Below are 15,948 nucleotides of genomic sequence, written 5' to 3' on the forward strand. Positions count from 1 at the left end.
TTCTGTGTTTATATCGCTTTATTCTCGCATAAAAATTGACACACGAAATGCCACAAAATCTTGAGGTTCTTTTTAAAGCATCACTTATATTCCATAGCCTGTATCGATGTTAAAAGTTTATGATTAAAAATAGGAAAATTATGAGTATATAATTAAGATTCATTGCCCATTGCTAAGGTCATAATTCCCAAACCTTCCCAATCGATTTGCACTGTACTCCTTAGAAGTTTTATTCATTATTTACTCAGAACTCTTCACTAAACGAGAGTTTAGATGGTTCCAGCAAGCAGAAAATCGAAGAAAGTAAAGCCAAAGTAGATCAAGCGGAAAACTGCAATTGTTACACAAAATTACCAACTATTATTGGTTTCAAAATTCATGGCACCAGTCCAAATTTTCTTCTGGTGTTTACCGAACTTAAAAAATGCGTTAGACTTCAAAGTTAGGTCATCAAATATTTCATAAATCACTCCATGTGTTTTTGTTTATTTTCTTTGTTTAACCCCCTCCATTTCTGCTGAGACGACAATTATCACTTTCTCTGAAGTTTCTTCATTTTTCAGGGGGACAATCTTGTTAGGAGCCTATGGTCCTGATTGCCAACTTTTGTGATCCACGCTTCTTCCTTGCTTCCAGGATTAGACCTCCTCATTAAGGCCTGCCTGGCAACTGATCGCGAAGATGGCTTTTATCAGGCAGAAAGGAAAAGTTTTAAAACGACAAAGAAAAATTTAAATTTCTACTGCTTCAGGTGTACGGAAAAACTATCAAATTTGGGCTCAAAGAAAAAGGGATGCCTGATCACAATTTTTGAATATCTTTAGCTTAATATACTAGCTTGATAATGAAGAATATGTTTACCGCGTGTTATCTCAAGTATTTTCTGGTAGTCAAGAAAATTAGCGCAACAAATAATTTGGGACATTTATTCGTACACGTAATTTTCTCTCAGTTCTCATTCAATTACGACATGGTGCTATAAATACACGCATTTTAGAGTTTCAGGACGCAGGCGACAAACTTCTTGTTTCCAAGTGCACTTTCTCCAGACTCTATCTAAGAGTTCGACGAAACATTCCCTAAATTAACTCGAGCTCGCCTTGTTTTAGACGTGTTCCGATTTACCGAGTAAATCGTTCGTCGCAGCAGGAATATTTTTTGTCACACAAGAAGTTTGAGCTCAGCTCGCCTGGCCTGAGGGCATGCCTATACTCGGTCTGTCATGCAGGCGCTTTACATTTGTCCCTCATGAATGTACAAGACACAAGGTATTACAGCCATTCCAACTTGCGTTTTTATTGCAAATATGTTGAAAAAAATTCAATTTCGGCTGTTTGGCGCGCGTTTTTGTCCTGTCAATGTTAGGGTTTAGTATTATTCCAGCGTTTAGTATTATTCCAGGGAGATGATCCTAATCGACATATTCTAAACATTTTTACTCTCAGTAAGCAAAATACAATAGTCTAGTAAACTCTGCATACTTATGTAAAAGGTTTTATAAAGACGCTTCCTAATAACCGCAATATCAATATTGATCGGAGTTCAGGTTATCAAGTATTAGTTACAAAGTAATTATGGTCCAAAGGTGGATTAACTTATCTATAATATTTTACAGAGTTCGCGAAGAATTTTGATGGAATCAATCATAATCAACTTACAAGATACTACACGTAGTTGAAGCATTTCTTAGGTGCCATGACATATTTAAAGCGAGATATTAAATACATCAGGCGCATATGTGCTACAACAATATGACACAAACCACCTGGCACGGTATACATATGTAGGATCACGCACGGCACTGCATGGTTAGTATCCAATACCCTCAAAGCGCATGCGGAGTATTTTCCTATTTAAATTATCACTGCCCGTTCTTGAAGGGTGCATCAAACCTCTTCGTAGTATTATGATTAATTATTAATAATAATTCTTACATGTATTTGATGTAATTTTGCACAGTATGTTGCTAGTTATATCGGATACAGCCAAAAGAATGGAACTTGAAAAATATCCCTGTTACAGAATAGAAGCTAGGGGAAATATCAAAGTGCGCTATACAAATCATGATCAAAAATATAAGTTTTATGTATGTGATGCAGGAAACGTTGTAACGAGAAAAATGTCAAACCCAGATGATGGTTGCTGAGTATACGTCTGCTTGGTCTTGGGCATCATTGCACGACTAAATCATTGCTACTAAAATAAAAATTGCAAAAAAATCACAACCTGAATTTGCGCAAATCAATAACGCTTCGCCGCTGTGACTCGGGGCTGAAACATCAGAACCAACCGTCAATATGAGAACCTTGGGCAACGTTCTCCCTTATCTTTTTAAAACGCCTCACGCTTATTCCGATATCCGGGAAGGCGACGCCCGTCAGCCGCAAGAAAGTTTCGTGCCTTGCTCTCAGGCCAGGCTACCATACTGGCCTATCCAGTAAAAACTTGTCCCTCTTTTTCTCCGAGAACAAGATTTTCCTTCAAAACCAGTTTTCATCGGAGCTATAATTATTTATTGTTAGTAAAGAATGAACAAATTTTTCCGTATAAGAATCGTATTATTTAGAGGCAATAATCAAAGACTGTTAGAAATACAAAAACACGACAAGAGATTTGGGATAACCGTCTCGGGTCACGTGAGTGTATATAAGGAAGGAAGAGGGCGGGCAACCTGTTAGTTGAGGTTCAAACTCGGTGTTACGTGCGCGTGCTCCTTGGTGCGGCTGGAGTCTACCTCTATAGTGAGTAGTTCTCGGATGATGCCATTTTTTCTTAGTAAAGGATTTTCGTTCCAGCTGATCAACAGGGTGCTTGTTTTGTAGTTTATTGCTTTATGATAGCTTTCACGGAATGTACTGATGTACTTGCACGGAATGTACTGATGAAATTTTCGACGAATAAATATCAAATTAATTTTAACATGATGACAATGCCTACCTTCATTTCACAAGCAAACAAAAAATTTGTTTATCCTTAGTTAGTATTAGTGGAAGCTAAAATATTATTTAAAAATTTGGGGCATTGTTGATAAGTCACGATGAACATTATTCCTATTTCAAATTTGTTTGAACGTACGTGAAACTCGTAAATATTGATTCGTTTTCTGTTTAAATAAAAAGTTACTATAATTGCTCAATATTTTATTTTAAATAAACTGTACTCCACTTATCAACTTAAAAGTGATTTATCAACGATAATTTGACGATTTAGCAGAAAAAAAGTATCAACTGCGATCCTTAGTCAGTGCGTTGAATTTATAATACAAATACTCCAGGGTAAAATCAACTCATTTGGACCCCTGTTGCGCTTTCAGGCACGTTGTTTTTATATTATCAATACTCGTAAGTAAAATCGTCTCCTTCAGACGCTTGTTGCGCACTACCATGCACAACGACCGGCTGGACTCTCCAAGCATTCCCCTCTGGCACCAGATGCCTGCTTCTCTTGTTCTTGATATGATCAACTCGCTATAAAAGCAATTAATTCATAATAGAATTTGCATTTAACGTCCCGCTAACGCTTCTTAGCTATATTAATTGCATATGTACGTTTATTTATATTCATAATTCGTATATGCGTTTGAAACTTCCTGTACACCATCGTTGAATTTTAACAAGGTAAGCGATCGAACTTATCGAACTTCACAGAATTAAAATAATCGTACAGCATTAGGACACTCATGGAGTACACGTGAATATCACTTCAATACTTACATTGGCTAGCATCATATGGTTCTTCCATTGAAATGACTGTACTGAGAAGGTCCGCAACTTACGAGGTCAATCGATACGGCGATCTGGGACGAAGGAAGACTTTCGGATGTTGAACAAAGACGCCCCGGCGTCTCCGCTCGTCATAGCTGCGGTGATAGATAACCTCGTGATCCGCGGAGACGAGGATGAAGTGCATCTCCGGCACCTACTGGACTGCTATCACGGTTGCACCAATTTATTATCATCTTAGTGCACAACAAACTGCATAAGGCAATTATATGATATCATACGAGTCATAGGTGACCTCGATATGAAATGCGACATGAATATTTATAGAGACTGACCTACATCGACCTTGTCTCCCACCGTTCTTCCGAAATCTGCTTCGTGAGTCTTTTGAAGCGCTTGAAATACAACTTAAATTTTAAATAGTTTGCTGATAAATAAATATTAGACATGGACTTGGAGCACCACGTATCTAAAAAATTAATGTGTCAGCAAAGTTTTATTCAATCTTACCCGTTTTAACCAGAACTTTACACAGTTGAGTGAATAAAAGCAACTTATTACTATATCATTCATTAATCGATCAACCTGACACAATTACCCAATACGATAAGAGTTAGCGCTAAATATGATTGGTTTGGCTGAAAGATAAGTTTAAAATTTTATTTTTCAATCCTTCTGATATAATCCTAAAACGATGGGGTTTTTTACACAGCATGATTAGTTTTCCTAAGAAATCAATCTTCTGCCTTCATGTTTCTTTTGAGTGAACCAAGATCATTTTATTTTGTCAGCGCACCGTAGATAAACTTGTAAAAACTACTCGACGACAAATGATCTGTACGATTAATCTGTCGATTGATCGTAAAATCATGAGATTTTTGGAGGACTTGGGAAAGTGTGAGCGAGTGGAAGAAATGACAGTAAAGTTAACGAGGGCATGAGTCTCCCTGCGGCTACGAGCCAGGCTTCCTATGGCCAGCACCGTTCCAGTAGACAGGGTATGCTATCGCGAAGCCCGTTAGCTCTCACCTGGACAGATGTGTCGTCTTCATACTTGTAGGCGCATGACTCAGTCCTTTATACTCTGCTGTCTTACTTCCTATTTTACTACATTCATAAAATTAGAGCTTTTGCGATCAGGAATATTCATACTGTACAATTAAACTTGAAATAAAGTTCATCTTAGAGCGCTATATTGTGTGTGCTCTTCAAGGTGGAAATCACACTCACAGCTCACACTGCGTAATCTAATCTAAGAAAATAATTATTTGTGTAAAAATCTAAAGTTAATCATACCGGGCGATTAAGGTGATTTTATGTTTTGTTTCATAATTTTCAACATTTGCCAGGAGCATTTACCGAATAGAAATGAGTGACCTGCTATCAACCTCATTCATTGAGTCAGAACCAGAAGAATTTATGGGATAGAACCTGTAATGTTTTTGCTCACACGAAAATAAAAAAGCACCATATAAAGCAGAAGCGCTTAAGCGCATAAATCTTCTTTACCGGGCGTTGCGCATGCTTTTTTCCTGGAAATGTACAACTAATATGAATTCAAAACACCTGCTCTTCTTCATTTAATATTCATGCAAATGGGCCTTTATTCATATAAGATTTTTTCTTTTGACTTCCTCTGTCTTAATGGAATGTTTATGCGACGTAGCGGGTTGACTGTAACTCGAGGTTGTAAGCTTATCTTATATGCTCTGGCATACGCGACACAATCGCCTAAAGCTCAATGTTTGTTCATTGAACGTAAGAGAATTTGCGTCGTTTGATCTTTTATTACTTAGAAGTGCTAAAACTATAAAATATAATAATCAACGACGTTTCAGCACTTAAGACTGCACGAATTAATTGTTACTGAGTCTCTCTCTCTCATTAAAATAAATCGGTTATTTGCTTTTTGATTGAGTTAAATTTTAGCCTTCGTAGCTCAGTCAGCTCAGAATTAGGGAAGGTTGAACCGGAGAAATGTCGATTCGACAAATTCCTATAGTGGAAATTATTAAATTTTGAGCTATTCACAAAATGTATTATGTGCTTGTCAAATAAACATTAGAAGCGTTGCAGTATCTTGTGTATCATTATTGTTTTCGAACTCCTGAATTTTGTACTCATTTGCTAGCTGTAAAGATTAAATACTCATAACCAATCCTCAAATTCCTGAAAATATTTCGGAGAACGACGCGTTTGGCTAACTTCCTGACCTATAAAGTTCGATGCTCGTGGCTTTCTCGAACCTCTGCGCACCCATCATCTGGGCATGTGCCTATTAGCGGCGTCGCTGCAATAAGGCCCTTTGAAAAAAACAACTGTGGACTGTAACCCACTTTCCAGTGGACAAAAGAGCCTCTTGGAGCATTTTATCAGCGCGCTTTGGCCGCACGTTTTGCAATAAATGTTGCTACGGGACAGGGGTTGATGACCTCAGCTGAAATGAACAATAAATTATAGAAAAAGATAATGAAATGGGAGAGAGAATATCAATGCTAATCTTGTAACCATACAAGCATATCAACTTCTCCGATACTGGCTTTCATTAACGGTGTTGTGAATGTATAATCGTAGGCCATAGCCATTTTTAATCGCGCGTCTTGCATCTCAATTCCACAAACATGGTGACCGTTTGTTTGGTCGCCGGCGCGCTAATGTATTCTAGTTCTATTAACCCGAAGAAATCTTTTTATTTAGGAATCTGTAACTGTGAGGCTCAACAAACTTGTCTGTCATACCTGCTAATAGAGCGGAGGCTCGTTTGTCGTAGATTCTGAAGATACCGATTTATTTAAGAAAGAAATTGTAAAATAATAGCCCTTGATAATCTTGCAGGGACGCTATTTTAGCAAAAAGAAGTAGATTTCTACCGTTACTTCACCTCAATACGATTCTTTCACTGTGGTAGGTCCGGAATTGTTTCTTAACCTCTGAATGAAAATGTATTATTCGTTAAGTTTCCTGCTGGACAGATAAAGTACTACTAGATCGGATCCGGTTTACCGGCTGTATAATAGCTATATAGAGTGAGAGCAAAAACACGACTGCCTCGTCGTAAATTATATAATTTGCGCTTTTGTTTAGGCGTAAAATATTAAAAATGTATAAGATTTTTATATATTTTATTTATAAAGTATTTTATGAATAAAAATATTTTTTAAAATTTAAAGTTCAGCCCCGATTCAAGCGTTTTTAGGGAACATGTTGAAAATTTTTCGTAGTTATCTCTTACCTAATTTGCGCAATAAAGTACTTAATTCGAATAAGATTTGTAGATTATGTTATTTCTAAAGATCCATTCAGTTTTAAAACGTCCCAAAATCTATGCTAGTTTTCTTGTATATAAAATCAAATCAGCCACAATAAATGTGGTTTCTAGATGAACACATTGATGAAACTCATTACATTAATAAGAACAGATCAAGACTTCAGTGTCTTCGGTAGTGAGAATTAAATGCAATTTCTTCCTATTAACAGAAATATGAAAATAGGATCGTTTTAAATCACAACAGCTATCAGACCACTTTGACGAGACAAAAATATATTAATTAGCTTTACACAGAAAACAAAATAATATGTATACCACTTACTCAAGTAGATTTGAATGTTTTTTTTTTACAAGCAAGCAATAAATAAAATGTTTATCAACTGGGATGCAGCCGCGGATCAATAATTTTGAACACCAATAAGCCGCGAACCAACAATTTTGAAACCCAATCAGCCGCGGACCAACAATTTTCAACACCAATCAGCCCTGGTTTGAGCTGGCTGTCAATAACTGACCTACATTATTCTTTCCATGTATGAAAATCTTTACACTATTAGTTATAGTAGTGAATAGTCGAAGATGTAATTACTGTCAGCCACAAAACCCAAGAACGAAGCAGCACTTCATACTCTTACCATCCCTCGAATTGTCCACAGTTTACAAAGTCCAGTAACCTATCATCATAGTCCACCGAGCAGTTTCATAAAACTTACCTTGTATAACCCGGCTACAGATCAAATTGATTCTACTTGCCCACTAGCCCGAATGTTCATTCATAAGGCACTGCAGAACATCTTTACTCTGACAGGTTTTTGTGGGAAAAGAGGTCAGCTGGTTGAATTGCATTAGGATTAGCTAACATTCTTCGGTGTTGCACCGAGATTCAATAATTTAGTTAGTCAGAAAAAATCATTTACAAAGATGTAATAACGTCTTATTGAATACTATCGGACAAGTAAAATTGAAAAATAATTTTACCTTCTCTCAATTAAACGTTATGTGAGTAAATGCAAACAAAAAAATTTAAGCCCGAAAGATTTCTGCCCAATATGTTATTTTCCTGTGATAGACCATTAAAAAGGTGAATTGAAACAATATTTAGAACGTCTTTTTTGAAAATATAGATAGAAAGAAAGCGCGAACCGTAAAGTACTATAGTTTGAAATTATGTTCAGTAATTTGCCGCTCCCGGCGCAATTGCGAAAAATTTCTATTTGCTCATCTTTCTCTATAATGATGAAGATATTTATCTGTCAAAATAGTGCTTGGTTCTAGTATCGAAAGAGACTTTTACGTCTATAGACAAGCACGATATCAAGGAACATCATTTAATAACAACTGCACGCAAGACTTGATCCTGATGACAGGTTTCTATTCAGGGAGAAACTCCAAGGCGAGGCCAAAAGAAAACTCTAAGTGATCCTCACCAATCGTAAAAACCTAATTTGAATGGAATTAGAGCTGCATGAAAATTCCATGCAAAACAGGGCAATTATTGGCCGAACTTCAAAGAAATAGAACACCCGGACTGCCATTTTTATATTGGTCAGCTTTTTATAGTTACGTTTATTTTGAAAAGAATAAGTTTCGGAAAATTTGTCGATGTTTCTCGTTCATGCTCATTTGGTCTAGCACACTTGGTTACGAAAAGGAACCGATAGAGTCAACTAATTTCAGTCAACAAAAATTGACAAGAATAACGACATTGCAATGCAACACACTTTTATTGAAAGAGGATTTATGGGCACATTATGGTCGATTAAAAGTTTATCATAACATTAGAAACATTTTATTTCAGGAAAAGGAAACATTTTATTGCTATAATGCTATTCGGTAAGATATTGTTTACAATTGGTCAAATGGCGTAAACTGAAATTATATTATTGATTGCGAGTGGTTTTCATATTGATATAGCAAGGGCGAGGAACGATGACCACACTAAATTTAGAAAAAAAATTTTCACTTATGTTTTTGTCTATTCACAGTTCTCAACATTATCGTCGGCCGTACTTCCGTACTTTCATGTCCATTTTGTAAGTCTGCGTACAAAATGTCCTTTTTTTACCACGTTTTTCTTAGCTCGCTTTCGTGTCTGTGATGATCAAATCTTGCAATCGATATTTCACCAAGTTTCCCATTAGCTAGCGCTCTGAAACTTTTAGGGAAGCTCAGCTCCCGATAACAATACAATAATCAATAATTTGCTGCACGTTTCCAGGCGTATAAACTCTAAATGAACTCACAAGCAGGGGTTGGAACCTTTAATGCACGTCATCCTCGAGAGGATATTCGTGTTTAGACTGCGTATATCGATGATACGCTTCGTATCATCGATACGTACATCAAGTCAAGTAAACTGGCTCGCAACAACGTGTTTCATGTGTAGCAACGGACTAAAAATGAGAAAATAAAATACTTAAAAAACTAAAAAGTAGAAAACAAAATGTATAAAAAAAAATTTAAAGACCACGTTTTTCATGTGGACTCAAAAGTAGAAAATAATTTTTCGGCAGCTACTGATCTCTGTTTGCTTTCATTCTCTTGGTCTTTTGTATTTCAGTTGAAATATTTTACATCTAAAACGAAAAACGTGGGGCGCATCTTCATTTAGGCATGCCTTAATTTCAATTTTTAATTCAACCACTATTTCTAATTATATCAGCAATACACTTATCAAATGTTCAATGAACCATCATATTCATCATATCAAGTAATCACCAAACAATTAAATACATATGCGCCCCACGTTTTTCGTTTTAGATGGTGTAAAATATTTTAACTGAAATACAAAAGACCAAGAGAATGAAAGCAAACAGAGATCAGTAGCTGCCGAAAAATTATTTTCTACTTTTGAGTCCACATGAAAAACGTGGTCTTTAAAAAATTTTTTTATACATTTTATTGTTTCGTACAAATGTTTCATGTCCTTTTTTGTCTGCGTCTCCGGATCTCAGGAAATATTTTCCCTACCCAGTTAGGCACGTCGGCTGTTCTAATAGTTTACAGAAAAAATACTCGCGTTGCTGTCTTAGAAATCACAGAAATTATTTGCTGGATAAAAAACGATTGAAAATGGATCTAGTTTGCATGTTCGAAACAGGTTGCAAAAGGCCTCTCTTTACTGTTCTGTTTGGAGCCATGATTGCTGGAATGAACTTACGAAAGCACTCAAGAATTGAGGGGTGTAAAACTGCGTATTTGCTATGATTGCAGGTTGAGCTCAATTTGCGTCCATAGTTATTGCAATGCAATATTAGTAGTACGTCGTTTGGACGCGGGCTTGGCAAATTATGTCCTACATCCAAGCCAAGCCTGAGCTTCATTTGTGTGAATGCTTTCTAATAAAAATGATTGTTGGGCCACGAGATTTATAGTTAGAAGAGAGATTTTGATCACATTTCAGCATGTATATATTGTATAAATCGTAGGTTAATAATTCACGTCCGAATCAATCATTTCATTCATTTTTGTTAATTGATTATATTTACTGATCAAACTGGTTTACTCAGTTAATTAACTTATTGTATGATAATAAGCATAAATGGCTATTACCAGTTGAAATAATTGTTGGCTCAAATAGTAGAAAAACTTTGGAGAAGATATCAAAATTAGAACGGCATCCTATTTAAGCGATTTACTCACGTCCCAAGGATTTCATACTTTAATTGGACTTGCGTTTAAAACTAAAATATACTACAATTTCATTCACATTCTAAGGCCAGTTCTACACTTGAGTAGTTGTTTCTTACATAATAATGTAAAATGTACAACTAATGTATTCAAAACACCTGCTCTTCTTCATTTAATATTCATGCAAATGGGCCTTTATTCATATAAGATTTTTTGTTTGGACTTCCTCGGTCTTTAATGGAATGTTTATGCGACGTAGCGGGTTGACTGTAATGCGATGTTGTAAGTCTATTTTATATGCTCTGGCATACGCGACACAATCGCCTAAAGCTCAATGTTTGTTTATTGAACGTAAGAATTTGCGTTCAAATTACGTTTAAATTACATATTTCTCATACTCTAATTCTATAGAGCTGTCTCTGCAATCTAGTCAGGATATGATGCGTTTTTGGGCAGTTGCACTAAACACTGAGCACTGCCACTCTCTTCATTCAATTGTCGGGCCGCGGCTGCGTTCCACTCAACGTCATTCGACAAAAAAACGCTCCTCGCCTCAGGCTACGGTCTCAGAACACCGCAATTACTGCAGCACGACTGTCCCCCGGTAACGTACGTTCGGAGTTTCTTGATTGCCGTCAACTATCATTCGATCTTTATGGAAAAAAGACGCTATAACTTTAGTGGACGGTTGTCTATTCTTGCACAACGATTGACATACAGCGAACAAACCTGTTGAGTCTAAAAATATAGTTTGATTTCGATCAACCCGGAAAAAATTCATAACCGTATTCTAGCATTGCGTTGCTAATTTTCGGGAAGAGTAGATTTGCGTGATGGATTAAAACATGCGTGCCCTCAATATTTGTTGTCTGGCATCCGATGTCAAGCTTGAGCCGTAAGGAATAATCCTCGAACCCGCAACATTATTTGATGCCAACAAATTGGTGCTTTAGGGACGGTAATGCAGGAAAAAGACTGACATCAGTCAGATCATTGACAGTTTCCCCACCTAGCGCTCTATGCATCTTAAAGAGAAAAAAATAATTTTTTCGGGATCGAAATTGTGATTTATGATGCACTAGATGTTGGCGCTTACATTGCGGTCTAACAGAATAAAGAATTTTATTTTACAGATGTGTGCACTAGATTTTGGCGCTTCCATTGAGGTCTAACAGGTAAAAATTTGTATTTTGCAGATGTGGACACTGCTCATCGTCACTTGGCTCACGGCGTTGAGCTCGTCCGTCAAGTCACTATCGGTGAACGAGGGATTTTTAACATCCACTATTATTCCTAAAGATGATGATGGTTTGGATCAATTGACGACAGCGGAAGACGTTGGGCCCGATAAAAATCCTAAAGAATTGCATTCGAACTCTTCTGTGAATATTCTCACCAATCCTGCATTAACTGGAAATCTGGCTAGTACTTCAAGCTCCGCCAATAATTATGGTACGGACGACGTTGCGGTGTTGTTGGAAGGGCTCCCAGGAGTTGACGTCCGTGTATCGTCAACAACTCCTGAACGGAGCAACCACAATCAAACTCCAAATAAAGAACGCAAAGAAAAAACTGATCTAACTAATTTCGTCCCAGATTCTCCGGTGAGCTCAACTCATAATTTTCATCGAGTTTCTTATGAATAGTAATTAAAAGTGATAACCCTCAAGATGAGAATCGATAATTCATAGATAGTTTACAGCCTCGATAGCTGATAAAATGTGTGAAACAATGAAAAATTTCTGACATATTGCTAGTGTTTTAGTTAATTTGTAATAGATTAAAGATATATAGGTAAGTTTAGAAGCTGAACCGCAATAATAGCACTTTATGATTGCTAGCAGCAATTGATCAGTTCTGCGTAGGACGGAGGAATTCAAACATCGGATTCCGTTTTATTATTGTGCATTCAAAATCTAATTTTGCACCCATTGACTTTCTTTCATTTGGGAGAATTTTCAAGTGTAATTGGTCATAAGATGAATTGGCTGATGTCTTTCCAGATAATTAAAAAAATATGTTATGTATATTATGTTATGTTTTGACCAATAATAGATGTAATAAAGTGATTTTTTTTTTAATTTATGTCGCCAGATTCTCAACGAAGTGGGTGTATTCAGCAAGACTCTGGTAGCTCTGCTCTCTTCGTTAAATCTGGTAGAACCTGCTCTTCCCCCACCAGTATTCGAGCCGGCACAGAGCAAACAAAATGTCTTCAAAGGCATCACTATCCCAACGGACGCCGTCGGCCACCCGGGAACTGCTTTTCCGCCACCAATAATTGAGCAAGCACAGAGCAAACAAAATGTTAAAGGTATAACTATCCCAACGGTCACAGCCGGCCAACCGGTAACCATCACAAAAGGTATAACTATCCCAACGGTCACAGTCGGCCAACCGGTGACCATCACAAAAGGTGGCAGCGTGAGCTTCGCAGAGGGTCTGGCGGCGTTCCTGGCTCTCCTGGCAGCCATCGGCGCCGGCATTGCAGCTCTCATCGCCTTCGTCATCAAGCCCCTGCAAATTGCCAACCAGATTTTGGCTATTATCGCCATTGCCCTTTTCATTGGTAAGCCAATGAATGCTAATTTAAATAACTAATTACTACTAATTTTTTATCGCCAAGGTACTATGTGCTCACTAATAATTCGATGTTTCGCTATGATAAGTTTCTTGATGTTAATGTTTAAATTAGAGGCTCTTGCATACAATGAATTTTTAACTATAATTATTATTTTTTGGAGAGTCATTAAATTCGAATATTTGAAGATTATTTGTGCTCAATAAAATTGTATTTGTTTACAGCATACTTCATCGAAGATAAACATTACATACCAAAAGGTTATTTCAAAGAAGAGGAGTATGAAGATTATGATTCTTATAACCTGGACGGAATCTACTTGAATACAGCTCACACTTCCGGCTATGGGTCTAGCTACTCTGAACCATATAAGCAGGCAAGCGAAGGATATCCTCAGGCTAACAAAGGATACTCCAAGTCAGACAATAAAAATGTAATGTCGAACAAAGAATATTCCGACGCACACAAAAGAAATTCCTCGCCGCACAAGGGATCCTCAAAGTCAAACAAGAGATACTCTGCACCAGACAAGGGATATTCTAAGGGGTATCAAAGGCACGTGACTTCAACTCTCTTCCACTCGTCAACTGAGAAGACTTTCAGACGCGCCACGAATGAGGACGCGCCGCATACTTTGCCTGCACCTGCCGCCCCAGTCCTCAGACAGGAGATCGAACAGCAAGCCGATCACGATCCTTCAATGAAAATATCGACACACTTTTATTCGGGGTCTGTCCCAGATGACGCCGAAGTAAACCCGTACGCTGCTGTGAATCCCTTCGGTTCTACTGCACAAAGCCGACAGGGCGCCAGTGGCATGAACGCTGGTGCTTCAAGTCATGTGACAGGTGAAATACCGGGAAAAGTCGTCGACACCACTGTTGCCTCTACAAGTACGAGTGAAGGTACAGAAACTACGAAGATGGTAGCAGAAAAAACTGTAAAAAATTTCGTAGATGATACATGGAATCCAAATATTACCTTTCGCCCGAGGGCCTTGCAGGTAGATCCAGTTTATAATTTAGGGAGGCCACGATCGGATCTGCCTCTGCCTGCCCTTCTTGGCGTTGCAGGCAGAGTAACAAGGGCAGTCAGCAAGTTCAGTGCCCTCTATGATCACTAACTTGGAACTGATACGAAGTCCTTGCGCGGCATGGTTTCAAATTTTCTTGTTAGTTTGGTTGTAAAAATTTTCTTTCTCACAAGCTCGTGAATAAGACTTAACTATCACTCGTATCGTAGGAAATTCGAAAAGTTCCTGTTTCGATTGAAAATTAAAAAACTAAATGATTACATCAAAGGTATTCATTTAGTTATTTAATTTGTAAATATCACTCATGGCGCAAAAATTATTTTATGGTATCGCAATAACATGTCATACCAGTTATTTTCAACTTAGTATTGTGCCCTTATTTCGGCGCAAAACTGGCCGACTAAATTATTCACTCGCTGCATTTCGAGAAGAAAGTTGCACGAAGGTGCGAGAAAGCCTGACAAAAAACCTACCGGCCAACATATTTTGTGCATCAGAGCTTGCGGAAGTTTCGTTCTTTGGTAACAACGAAGTTTTCCATCTCGCAACATAAACGTAGAGATCTAGTGTGTTCGACCTAAATAGGTAGGACTATGTTATTAAGTTTGGGCATAACTGACAATTATTTTACAGGTATATTTTATCCTAGCGTTGTAATGAGTGTTGGCAATTATTTGAGTACGAAAGTACCTGTTTTATTACATAGTGAATCTCCTTTGCATTGTTCTAATTTTTAGGATCATATTTAGTTTAGTTCATTCTATACTTCTGTTCTATTATATTTAACTTTCCCGATTTTTTGTTGAGTGAGTAATTACTACCCACTCTCTCGATTCGGTAAAATTGCAGCTATTATCCGTCATTTTATTTAATGGCAGCTATAGTAATAGTAGTGCACCGTTGGACCCGTAAATAATATCACCTGGCGAACCCATGTCAAAGTGGGACAGGCGTAGATAGGTTTCTCTGCATCTCTCACCCATGCTCATGACAGCCGTAAAAACTCCTGTCTCTAACGATACCAAGCCAATGGAACGTCCGAGATAAGATCGTTAAATTTCGGTTGGTTAAAAACTAGAATAACGGCCAAGCTGTTGCAAAAACTTGACTTTCCCAGACAATTCTAAGCATACGTACCCCTCTTTCATCACCTTTAAAGCACACGATAAAAAATTATTGAGTTAAAATGAGTTAACCTGAATCTCGAGCGGGCCTCACCTAGCGCGCAGGTTTCTAACAAGCAACTCGTACAATTCTTTACGAGCTCTCGGTCATGAATACTGTGGGTCAAATGCCCCAAGTTAAAAAGGATGCCAGATTTTTCTGTGTCCTCTCAAATTCACACTTTCTCACCGGCACTTGTCGATGCCATCTGACTAATAAATTGCTGCGCACAGAAACTATATACGCATACCGTCATATGACATTTAACTCATGCTCGTCATTCAGATAGGAAAAGAATGTTTTGCAGGTAGAAGCATGGCATTCAAGTAAATGCCGTGAGTGCAGTTTGATTTAGCCTGTCTTTGGTAAACTACGGCTATTTTCTTATTTCTGTAATTAAATGAAACACACAGCCATATTTCAGCCCCAACAAACTGTGGCAGGCAACAAGTCTCTGCCGTGAAATACTGTCAGGTACCTTAACAATAGATCAACGTTACTAATTTGACATTTTAACTGTTCACTCCCTTCACTACATAACGAGGTTTGA

At 37.6% G+C, this 15,948-nt stretch overlaps 1 protein-coding gene across 1 annotated transcript; it reads left to right on the forward strand.

Annotated features, from left to right (window-relative positions):
• Window positions 1-2,689: 2,689 nt before the first annotated feature.
• On the forward strand, window positions 2,690-14,514 carry LOC108672278. Its single transcript, XM_047883886.1, has 4 exons — window positions 2,690-2,741; window positions 11,817-12,224; window positions 12,715-13,189; window positions 13,426-14,514. Exons 2-4 carry the CDS (start codon window positions 11,817-11,819, stop codon window positions 14,322-14,324), a joined length of 1,782 nt encoding a protein of 593 aa, XP_047739842.1. The 5' UTR covers window positions 2,690-2,741; the 3' UTR covers window positions 14,325-14,514.
• Window positions 14,515-15,948: the final 1,434 nt, after the last annotated feature.

Source organism: Hyalella azteca, unplaced genomic scaffold (assembly GCF_000764305.2).
Source record: "Hyalella azteca isolate HAZT.00-mixed unplaced genomic scaffold, Hazt_2.0.2 contig13949, whole genome shotgun sequence".
Taxonomy (NCBI): Eukaryota; Metazoa; Arthropoda; class Malacostraca; order Amphipoda; family Hyalellidae; genus Hyalella; species Hyalella azteca.

Bases quoted from the DNA above. Each gene is read 5' to 3' on its own strand.
- LOC108672278 (XM_047883886.1), top strand. From the start codon at position 11,817: ATGTGGACACTGCTCATCGTCACTTGGCTCACGGCGTTGAGCTCGTCC. The intron at 12,225-12,714 runs GTGAGCTCAACT...TTATGTCGCCAG, and splicing joins ATTTCGTCCCAGATTCTCCG to ATTCTCAACGAAGTGGGTGT. The intron at 13,190-13,425 runs GTAAGCCAATGA...ATTTGTTTACAG, and splicing joins CGCCATTGCCCTTTTCATTG to CATACTTCATCGAAGATAAA.